General features: G+C 41.5%; 1 protein-coding gene across 4 annotated transcripts in view; it reads right to left on the bottom strand.

Moving 5' to 3' along the window:
* The window catches only part of LOC117366157 (protein jagged-1b-like), a 134,254-nt gene that overhangs the window by 55,891 nt on the left and 66,095 nt on the right, over positions 1 to 12,268 (bottom strand). For all 4 annotated transcript variants that reach the window (XM_033957324.1, XM_033957325.1, XM_033957327.1 and 1 more), the window contains exons 3-4: positions 8,369 to 8,429; positions 6,785 to 7,039 (exon numbers count right to left, since the gene is read on the bottom strand). In XM_033957324.1, coding sequence (XP_033813215.1) covers positions 6,785 to 7,039; positions 8,369 to 8,429 — 316 coding nt within the window. The remainder of the gene's footprint in view (positions 1 to 6,784; positions 7,040 to 8,368; positions 8,430 to 12,268) is intronic.

Below are 12,268 nucleotides of genomic sequence, written 5' to 3'. Positions count from 1 at the left end.
TTCTGGAGGCCGCATTATCGCAAGGATGTGCTGAGACTGGAGTCGGTGCAAAGAATGGCCACCCAGATGGTCTCGGGACTCAAGGATCTACCATACGAAAAACGGCTTGACAAATTGCAGCTATACTCGCTCGAGGAGCGCAGAGAGAGGGGGGACATGATCGAGACGTTCAAGTATCTTACGGGCCGCATCGAGGCGGAGGAAAATATCTTCTTTTTCAAGGGTCCCACGACAACAAGAGGGCATCTGTTGAAAATCAGGGGTGGGAAACTACAAGGTGACACCAGGAAATTCTTTTTCACTGAAAGAGTGGTTGATCGCTGGAATAGTCTTCCACTACAGGTGATTGAGGCCAGCAGCGTGCCTGATTTTAAGGCCAAATGGGATCGGCACATGGGATCTATTCACAGGGCAAAGGTAGGGGAGGGACATTAAGGTGGGCAGACTAGATGGGACGTGGGCCCTTATCTGCCGTCTATTTCTATGTTTCTATGTTTCTATATTCCAGGGTCTCCCCCCCCCCCCCCAATTTCCTGGAAAGCCTTCTCATTCATCCACCATCCTATTTGCAAAGATATATTTTCTAAAGGTACTCTGGTAGCTACAAACTCAAATAAAGACTAAGGGCTCCTTTACAAAGGTGCGCTAGGGCCTTAACGCGCGGAATAGCGCGCACTAAATTGCCAAATGCGCTAGCCGCTACCGCCTCCTTTTAAGCAGGCGGTAATAATTTTGCTAGCGTGCGCTATAGCGCGTGGTAATTTTGTGCATGCACTAAAACTGCCAGCGTACCTTCGTAAAAGGAGCCCTAAGAGTAAATGTAGCTGAATTTTAATCTTCACACCATGTTGTGTTGTTAAAGAGAGAAAAAGACCTCAGAAACCTCTAGACAAAAATGCCTTCATATCACATTTTTTTGTATCTAATGTGGTTCTTTTAATTGGTCTTTAAAAACTTCCAAGTATTTTTTTATAGTGTGATGCCAAAGGTGACATATTTTTTATAACACTTAAACACTTTTTTGTAACTTTTGTGAGTTATGAAAATCTATTATTAATTTGTACAAATCACCAAAAAAATGAGCTGTGAGCTGACTGAGCATTTAACTTATTTCAAACCAATTGAAGCCCACCATTTCACCATTTCACTATCTTTCTCAGGGGGTTTTATCTAACATGCTTCAAATGTTCAGGTAAGCAGCTCTTTTCCTTATTCTTGAAGGCTCTTCTCCACAATGCTCACAGAAAACTAGGTAAAAACTTCATTCAACATAGTTTTAAATTCTACAGGCAAATTCAGCTTATTCTGGAAGCCTCCGACCAACCATGACTCTGTTCCAGAAAATCATTTCCACTAAAAAAAAATGATTATTCTTTACCTTTGAAGTCTTTGAACATCTCTATCTATCTGACAGAGATGGTGGCAACCTAGGGACAGACACAGAGCATGGTAATAAAGGATTAGTGGGAGTAACAGGTAAACCGAGGTACTTGAACCAGTTGTGGAAAGTGGGGGTGTGGGTATAGGTCATGGGAATAGGTTGTTTATTTGCCCAACTCATAGAAAACTAGAGACAAACATCTGCTATACTGTGTGATAATGTCATTAACAAACATTCCCCCCCCCATACACTTTTACAAAACTGCAAAAGCGGTTTTTAGCACCAGATGATGCGTTGAATGCTCTGCGCTGCTCCAACACTCATAGCATACATGTGCATACATTGGAGGTGCCACAGTGGGAGGGGGGAAGTGGAGCAAAAAATAAAAGAGAGCCCTATTGCTCATGGTACCTACTTTCTACAGCTCCAACCAATCTTCCTATCATCTAGAAATACTTTTAGCTGATCCAGGTCAAAAAAAAGACGTATTTATAACAGGAATTTGTTACACAGCATTTACAAGGAAAATCTAAGTATAAAATTAGCTCCAAGTGAAACTATAGTTGTTGCTGTAACAAAAGAAACTTCTTTCTGCATTCTTGTGTAAGTTTAGTTAAGTTGGAATAAATCCATATCTTCTGGCCCATAAATAGCTTTTGTCTGAGAAAAAAAATAAAGCTTCAAAATACGCCTCAGTCTTGTGGCAAAACAAAGATGACCAACAATATCTCACATTTCACAATCTCTAAATCTGATTTTTCCAAAAAGGTTGTAAGATCCAAACTGTCTTGTGATATATCCTCCGAATTAGCACCTCCAGCAGAGCCCTGAGGTTTCTCCACCAATGGTAGTTTTTAATTTAGAGGAGATATAATAAGCTTTAGAGATGGGAGGAAACACATCTTTAGGAATAGCTAGAAACCCCTCAAAGTTTTCCTCAAGAGCTGATTTGGAGAAAATAGTGGATGCTTAGGAAAATTAAGTATACGTTTAGAAAATGTATAGAATTTTCCAAGTTCTCAAGATGTTTGCTAGTTATTATCTTTAATCAAGACAGTCTGGCCCAGATTCTCTACATGGTGTCTGTTTTATAGGTGCCAGTTGGTGCCTAAGCTCCCAATACACATAAAGGAAGAACGTCTTATTGATAGGTTTAAAAGCATGTTAAAATGCTTTTTTTTTAAAGATGTTTTTGACTGCTAGTTTTTTATTAGTCAGATCACACTTTTTTAATTCCAGCTAGATTTTTTCTTTTTTTGATGTTCCCTCTCTATTGTTTTACCTATATTCGTCTCAATTGCTTTTTTTTTTTTTTTTTAACTTTATTTAGTTTTTAATGCCAACAACAGTGCAATACAATTTCTATACAAATAATGATAATCAACCAAGCATTTATAATCAATAAGTATCTATACAAAAGATAAAAATTCCCTCCCCCATCCATCATTACCATCTGGAATAATACCAAAACAAAAGATATACCCACCTCCTGCTCCCACCCCTCCCCCTGGATGTGTGGGTAAAAAATTCATCTCAATTACTATCATATGTTGTATTTCCTTCCCCACATAACTTTCAGTTCTGTTTATGTTTGGTGATTTGTCTGTTATTGATATTGTCTCCCTGAATTTGGTGATGTATTATTTTTTTATATTTGTTCATCGCTTTGTATTAAGCAATTCATCAAATTTTAATAAAACTTGAAACCTTTAAACGACATTTAAACTGATTTTCAAGGCAACTATCAGTGCCTAAAAAAAATCAGCGCCAGAATAACATAACATAACATAAAACTCACTTGTATACCGCAAATACCATTATGTTCTATGCGGTTCACAAAGACTAGTAATACAAATGAATAAACATCCAATATATAACTTCTGAAAGATTCCCTAAAAAGATACGTTTTTAAGGCACATTGAAATTGTTGATATGAATTTGGGAATTTGAATATATGAATTAAATCCCTAGTCCATAAGGCTGCCTGAAAAGATAGCAATCGTTCCTGAAATTTCTTATATTTACATCCCTTTACAGAAGGGAATGAAACTAATGAATGAGATTTTCTAGAATGTTTAGAGTTTGTAATGATAAAAAATTCTATAAGTTACTCAGGAATTAAGCCTGTTAGTGCCTTAAAACAAATACAGCCAAGCTTAAATTTAACCCGTGCCTCAACTGGAAGCCAATGCATTCGACGATAAAAATCTGTGACATGATCATACTTCTTTAAGTTGAAAATCAATCTGACTGCTGCATTCTGAAGATTTTTCTAAGTACCGGCAAGATGAACAATGTTACAATAGTCCAACTGTCTAAGGACAAGTGATTGAACCAACAATCGAAAAGAGTTAATATCAAAGTATGCTCTAATAGTTCTTAGTTGCCATAGGCGTTTTATGGTACCTAACGCTACTGTAGGTATGACTAACACCAGAAGTGGTGCAAGGTGATGTAAAGCGCCTACGGAAGTGCGATTAACATAAAGGTAGGCACCGGAAATGTAGGCCTGGAAAACCCTGGCCACTGACAATGGTGCCAGATGGAGAATCCGGGCCTCTGTAATTTCTCTGTTTCTGTGGACTCAGTGGCTCCCTTTTGAGCTAGAGATTGTAAATTCATCAGTACAGTATCATTTTTAAACACAGTAGTACCAAAAGTCATCACAGCCTTAGTTACAGAAATAACTGCTAAATGCAAGGTGGTCGGTGTGTCCCAAATCAAAGAGGCAATCTTCTTTTTAAGGTTCCCTAGTTAATGTATAGTTTAGTACCAGGGACATAGCTATATGTTTATGGACCCTCTGCCATTAGAATAATTTCTTCAAAATAAAAATCTGCTGTAATCTATCTTGGTGAATAGCTTTTGATAACTGTTTTCCCCTTAAGACTTCCTTACTTAATAATACTGTGGCATCTTATTTAGCCATTTAGGGGATAATTTTGTAAGAGCCTATATAGGTTGAGGGTCCCTACTTACATACTGTAGATCAATTCTCAAAGCAAAATTACACTCATGCTTTGACTTTGTAAATTATCCCATCGAAACTATGTGCAGACACTGCAACTTTTTTTTTTTTAGGGAATCATCTTCCACATTCATGTAGAAGAAAATCTCAAAAAATTTAAAATTTTACTGAAAACTTTTCTGTTTAAAGAGTCCTTTAATGTTGATGTATGATGTACTAACTTCTCTATAAATGGAGATCACCAGTGATCTCTCATAGGCTGCTACAAACCCAGAAATTCCATGCTAGCACCATATCCAGTGACAGGCAATGAATTTCCAGTCTACCTTTGGCTGGCTGAGACATAGCTGGCTAGACCAATATTCAGCAGCTAGCCAGCTAAGTCTCAATGTCCCAAGATAGAACTCCTTTTTAGTAGGCTCTGTCTGACCATCTGACCAATAAACTTAGACAGCTAGCCGCTGAATATTGGTCATGACCGGGTATGTCACCGGCCAATCTGCTAAGCTGGATATTCAGCAGGGGATAGCCATCTATCTTCCTATGAATATCGCAGGATAGCCAGCTATATGCTATTTAACCAGCCGGGAGCCATTCTTAGCTGGCTAAATAGTGCTGAATATCGGCCTCTATGTATCTAGGTCTTTCCTATCAATGTTATGAAATTTCTAAAAAAAAAAAAATGTATGTAGTTTGTAAACCACTTTGGTCTTAATAAGTTAAGTGGTATATTACATTTTTAATAAACAAACATTTGTTGGTAAATTGAACCTAGTGGTTAACGTAACTGGTTTTAAAAACAGTTTTGACAAGTTCCTGGAGGAAAGGTCCATAGTCTGCTATTGAGACACACATGGAATCTTGCTACTCTTTCAGATTCTGCATGGAATCTTAATATTCTTTGAGGTTCTGGAATGTTGCTACTAGTTGGGTTTCTGCTAGGTACTTGTGACCTGGATTGGCCACCATGAAGATGGGATACTGGGCTAGCTGGACCATGGAAGTGTGGTGTAGTGGTTAGAGCTACAGCCTTAACACCCTGTGGTTGTGGGTTCAAATCCCACACTGCTCCCTGTGACCATGGGCAAGTCACTTAATCTTCCAGTACCCTAGGTACATTAGATAGACTGTGAGCCTGCTGGGACAGATAGGGAAAATGCTTGAGTACCTGATTTGTAACTTGTTCTGAGCTTCTATGGGAAGACGGGCTAAAATATTGAATGAATAAATAAATGGGTCTGACCCATGCTATGTTCTAACCACACCCCTAGAGATGCTTCTGTTTTCTGCAGATAAAACTAAACAAATACACATTGAGGAAATTACTTTCAAAATAATCCTCTATGTGGTAATGTGTAACATTTATCTATCATTTACATGCATCAGTGTTTAGAACAGGGGTGTCAAAGTCCCTCCTCGAGGACCGCAGTCCAGTCGGGTTTTCAGGATTTCCCCAATGAATATACATGAGATCTATTAGCATACAATGAAAGCAGTGCATGCAAATAGATCTCATGCATATTCATTGGGGAAATCCCGAAAACCTGACTGGATTGCGGCCCTCGAGGAGGGACTTTAGAAGAATGGGCATTTACATGTGCATGTATGCACATATGTATATAATTGCCAAGATTCTGTCTGTGCTATAAGTGTGCACTTAACTTACATGGAGGGGCATTTTTGATAGGATGTCTAAATCTGAGCTTTTTGAGATAGGGCAACCAGAACTGAACGCAATACTCTTGGTGAGGTAGCACCATGGAGAGATACAGAGGCGTTACTTTTAGTCTTGTTAACAATCCCTTTTATAATAATTCCTAGCATCTTGTTTGCTTTTTCAGCCACCACTGCACATTGGGTGGAAGGTGTCACCATATTGTCTATAACAGGGGTCCCCAAAGTCCCTCTTTGAGGGCTGAATCCAGTCGGGTTTTCAGGATTTTCCCAATGAATATGCATTGAAAGCAGTGCATGCACATAGATCTCATGCATATTCATTGGGGAAATTCTGAAAACCCGACTGGATTCAGCCCTTAAGGAGGGACTTTGGGGACCCCTGGTCTATAAGGACACCCAAATCTTTTTCTTAGCATCTGAATTGACCCCTATTGTATGTGTGGAATGAAGGAAATTTTCAAAAGCCACTTACTCAGGCAAAGTTTGTAAAGGTGGCTAATAAATTCCAATATAGAATGTGCTGATGGTTGCTTGTACTCCATTGATTATAACTGCTCTATGTTGACCCCTCACCAAAAGCTGCCACCCTAGGCAACCACAGAATCTTGCGTAATAGTTAAGTTAGCCCTGCCCGTTGAAAACAGGAAAATCAGAACAACTCTTAAAACTAAGACCAGATCAGCCTGTTTGGGATGAGCTGGGTAAATCAGTAACTGTACTGAATGCCCAAATTCAGCCCTTGATGGCTCTCAACATACCTTCTTTGCACTCAGATCCAGCCCAGCCATCCAGACAGACCTTGTTCCCGTTGATATCACAGCTGTAGTGGCCAAAGTAGTCATCCCGGGGTCGGCAGAGCTTGTTGCAGGAGGGGCCATAATAGCTTTCATCACAGCGCACGCGAATTTTGTATTCTATCAGTGTCCCGTGGCCATTGTCATGGAAGGACTGCCAGTGCTCTCCTGGGCTCAGCATCCCTGAGCGAGTAACCTGTTGCATGAGGAGGTCCTCACCTACAGTCATCAGAAGTCAGTAATTCTTCCCTCTTTCAACATTAGCTCTTTCATACATTCCTAGCAAGCTTTGCATTTCCTCCAGGGGGTAGGGAAGTGACTATCATGCTGGAAGAAAATTATCTAAATAGGTGTACAGAGAGTTAAATAATAAACTTCAAGGTCACAAACAGTTAAGTGATTGGGGATCAGAACTGGGACACAGTACCAGAAGGAGTGTGTGGCACAGTGGTTGAAGCTACAGCCTCAGCACCCTGGGGTTCTGGGTTCAAACCCTGTGCTGCTCCTTGTGACCCTGGGCAAGTCACTCAGTCCTCCATAGCCCCAGGTATGTTAGATAGATTATGAGCCCACCGGGACAGATAAGGAAAAATGCTTGAGTACCTGATTGTAAAAACCCCTTAGATAACCTTGATAGGGGGTATATAAAAACCTAATAAACTTGAAGGAGACTGGTCCAATGACTTACACACTGGGTTAGGTACAGGAAGATAGCTCTCTCTTTTTTCCCCAGAAGAGGGCGCCAGTGAAAATACAGGCATGAGGGCAATTACATGTCACATTTTGAATCTTATTGACATAACCAATAGGAGCTTTGCTCTTGACAGTGGGAGGAGTTCACACAGCGTGCATGATAGCTTCACTGTTGCTATGACATCAGAGGCCTGCCTGCTGAATTTCTGCACCTAGACAGATTCAGAGAACACAGGAATCCCCCCTCACTGCACTTTGAAATATGCAGTGAACATGGGAATCCCTCTCCTCACAGACAAATGAAAAGCAATTTTATAAACTGATGCCTAGAAGTGCATGCCACTTTTACATGCTTTAGATGCATCAGTATTTTGCAGTTACATATATATGTGACCTAGGCACTATTCTATAAGGTAATACCTTATATAACTGCAAGAGGGCATGCATATAGGAGAAGCATGGGTGGACTAGAGGTGTTTCACCAAGCAACATGTACAACTTATAGAATACAATCAGTTTTGCACATTGCATGGCACACTTGGGTGTGCCAACTTGAGTGAGTGCACCTATATTTTGGCATGCGAGAGTGAATTTACTCTAGTATTCTACAATGGCTTAGGCATATCCTGATGCTGTAAGACATTGATACCCAGAGCCACTTTGGTGCCTACATCGAGATGCTAAGATATAGAATTACTCCTGTCTCATTGATAGAAAAAATATATTTTCAAGGATGAAAAAATATATATATTTTTGCTGCTACAAGAGCTTAATAAATATGAAAAATGTTCCCTCACCCCATCCAAACAGTGATGACTAGGTGACCAATTTCATGGAGGCAGATTACATCATTACCTGGATCACTGGCTGTGTCATTGTCCAGGTCCCAGGCTTCCAGGATCAGGGAGTAAGATTTCTGCAGAGCACAAGGACAGAAAATTTATGAGGGATTAAGCTGAGAATGCCCAGAGGGGGTTTGCATCAAAAACACTAAGAAATGAGACTCAGGACACTAGAGGAGAAGAGAAACAGAGCTGTATGGAAACAGAGCAAATGATGATTGAGAAAGAAAAGGGTGCCCCATGGTGGAAGATGTTCTAAAGGAGGAAGAGGAAGAGAAAGAAAGAAAGAGAGAGAGAGAGAGAGAAGAAAAATTATACTTTTGCTTTAATTGATGCAAGATCTGGGAGAAAGTACCTTTGCAATTTGCTTTAATATACCAATTGTGATTATTTGTGCCATAAGTTATAGGCAGCTAAATGTAGATTACAAAAAAATGGCCCCAAAATGGGGGTCTCGGTTTATATTCAAGCTTCCTTCTGATGATGGTGCACTTTTCCTCCCCTTCCCACCCAATGACCAATGCTGTTATCTTCTACCCCACTCGATGTCCAGTACTGCTACCCTCCATCCTCCGCCCCATGTGCATCATCTCTTCATCCCCTGCCCCAGATCATCACATTAAAGATGGGGATGGGGGAGAATGGGAAAAATATTGATTGGGGTGAGAAGGGTGAAAGCATTAGATGCCAGGAAGAGAGAGAGCACAGCAAGATGCCACTCCCTCAAGAGTGCTACCTGAGGCCACTGCCTCAGTTGGCCTCATTATAGGGTTGCCCCTGCTTAGGTAGTTTCTAAGGTGCTTAGGGTGAGGGGGTTATGAGTTAAATGCATTCTCAAAGAGGTGGGCTTTTAGTCTGGATATGAATAGTTCCAGGGACGGAGTTTGACATACTGACTCAGGCAGTATGTTCTAGGCATATGGTGCAGCAAGAGATAAGGGACATAGTCTGGAGTTGGCAGTAGAGGAGAAGGGTACAGATAAGAGAGATTTGCCCAATGAATGGAGTTCCCAGGGAGAAGTGTAGGGAGAAACAAGAGGAGAGATATTGAGGAGCTATAGAGTGAATGCACTTGTAGGTCAACAAGAGTTTAAATTGTATGCAGAAGTGGATGGGGAGCCAGTGAAGTGACTTGAGGAGAGGGGTGATGTGAGCGTAGAGACTCTAGAAGAATATAAGTTGTGCAGCAACATTCTGAATGGATTGAAGGGGAGAGAGATGGTTACAAGGTAGGCCTGAGAGAAGCAGGCTGCAATAGTCTAGGTGAGAGGAAATGAGGGTGTGGATAAGGGTTTTAGTAATGAGCTAAGTGAGGAAGGGTTGGATTTTGGTGTTCTAGAGAAAGAAGTGGCAGATTTTGGTGGTCTGTTGGCTTTGTGCAGAGGAGAGAGAGCAGTGCCGTAGTAAGGGGGGGGAGGCGTGAGATGGTTCACCCTGGGCACCATATTAGAGGATACACCCGCACCCCTCCTCCTCTCTGCCCCTGCCTCTTCCTATGCCTCCCCTTGCCACACATGTGCCCCCCTTCCTTTCTCTTGTATCTCTAGTTGTCCACCGCCTCGAGCAACAACTTTAACGTGTTCCTCGCAACTGCATTGCCTCTCCTTCTGCACATAGGAAGTGACATCAGTGGGAGAAACGACGGGGTTGTGAGGAGCATGTTGAAGTTCTTGCTACTTGCAGTGGTGAACTAGAGGTACGGGGAAGGGGGATTGGGGAAGGAGTGGGTGAGCGGAGACAAGGGTGGGGGAGGGACGCCACTGTCCCAGGTGCCTTTTACTCTCATTACGCCACTGAGAAAGAGAAGTCAAAGATGACATCAAAGTTGTGAGCTAACGAGATAGAGAAGTTGAGAGTATTATCCACTCAGTTAGAGAGTTATCCACTGAGATAGAGAGTCAGGGGAGGGGAGAGGTAGGTTTGGGTGGAAGGATAAGTAGTTCAGTCTTGGCCATGTTCAGTTTTAAGTGGAGGTAGGACACCAGGCAGCAATGTCGGACAAGCAAGCTGAGATTTAGGCTTGGATCTCATAGAGACTTCAGGTGTAGAGAGGTAAATCTGGGAGTCAATAGCAAAGAGCTGATATTGAAAGCTATGGGAGGAGATCAGAACACCAAAGGAATAAGTATAGATGGAGAAGTCCCAGAACAGAGCCTCGGGGTACTCCAATGATAGTGGGAAAGCAGCAGAGGATCCATCACTGCATACACTAAAAGTGTGATGTGAGAGGTAGAAAGAGAGCCAGGAGACAACGGGGCCCTGGAATTCAAGTGAGGACAGAGTGTCAAGGAGAAAGAGGAAGTCTACAGTGTTGAACACAGTGGTTAAATCAAGAAGGATAAGGATAGAGTAGTGGCCTTTAGATCTGGCCAGGAAGAGGTCATTGGAGACTTTGTCAAGGGCAGTTTCCGTACAGTTCAGGGGCAAAAACCTGATTGGAGTGGGTCAAGGATGGCTAGGGATGATACAAAGTCTAGGCAGCAGCGGTGAACTTCTTATTCAAGTAGCTTGGATAAGAAGGGGAGGAGGGAGATGGGTCGATAGTTGGAAAGGGCAGGGAGGGTCCAGTGAAGGTTTTTGAAGAGCAGTGTAATTACGGCATGTTTGAAGGCATCAGGGACAGTTGCAGAGGAAAGTGATAAATTGAAGATGTGACAGATAGAATGGATGACTATAGAAGAGATAGCGTTGAGTAGATATAGCAACATAGTAACTGACAGCAGATAAAGACCTGAATGGCCCATCCAGTTTGCCCAACAGGTACATGCATTACAAATCTATGATTAAGTTAAATTGTCTTTATTTGTTATTTCTGAGTCATAGACCATAGAAGTCTGCCTAGTAATGTGCTTAGGTTCCAACTACTGGAGTTGCCGTTGAAGCTCACTCCAGCCTATCTAGATCATCCCAAATTACTGAAGTTCCCATCAAAGCCCTCCCCATCCCCTCCTAAGCCAAATAGCCATATACAGGACACAAACTGTTCAAGTCTGCCGAGTACCGGCCTTAGTTCTTCCTATTATACCCTTAATTTTCTGATTGGAGATCCTCTGTGTTTGTCCCATGCTTTTTTTAATTATGTCACTGTTTTCATCTCCCTTGGGAGGGCATTCCAGGCATCCACTACCCTCTCCGAGAAAAAGAATTTCCTAATTTTACTCCTAAGTCTACCACCCTGCAATCTCAATTTATGTCCTCTAGTTTTACCAGTTTCCTTTCTCCGGAAAAGATTTGGTTCTATATTAATACCTTTTAAAGTAATTAAATGTTTGTATCATATCTGTCCCTCCTATCCTCTGGAGTATGTATATTCAGGTCTTCCATTCTCTGAAAATCTTTTGGCTCAAACCTTCTACCATCTTTGTCACCTTCACTGAATCACTTCAAGTCTTCTTATATCCTTCGCCAAATACAAAATTGAACACAATACTCCAAGTGGGGTCTCACCAATGACCTGTACAGGGGCACCAGCACCTCCTTTCTTCTACTGGTTATGCCTCTCTCTATACAGCCTAGCATCCTTCTGGCTACAGCCTCTGCCTTGTCACACTGTATCTGCACCTTCAGATCTTCAGACACTATCATATATTTTTCTTCTATACCGCAAATTTCAGCTATGATTCAATGCAGTTTACAACAAGATTAAGAACAAGTTATGAACACTGAATGAGAATAGGAGGTAGGCTCCTGAGAATTTGTTATAGGTGCAAGGAGAAAAAGTGACTCTTAAGTTTCTTTCTGAAGATGTGATATTGGCATGGTTGTTGTTGGTAGGTCCCTGGTACGCAAATGTTGATTCATGCAGTTTCTTCCTACATATGCGTGAAGGGGGGGAGAAGGCTAGTTTGCACCACTGGTGTGTCCTTACACTAAGGAAGGAGTGTGTAGCTTTGATATCTGCGCTATGTCCTGC

This window comes from Geotrypetes seraphini, chromosome 8 (assembly GCF_902459505.1).
Source record: "Geotrypetes seraphini chromosome 8, aGeoSer1.1, whole genome shotgun sequence".
Lineage (NCBI taxonomy): Eukaryota > Metazoa > Chordata > Amphibia > Gymnophiona > Dermophiidae > Geotrypetes > Geotrypetes seraphini.
Note: the sequence above shows the minus strand (reverse complement) of the source record. Positions and strands in the feature narration are given on the sequence as shown.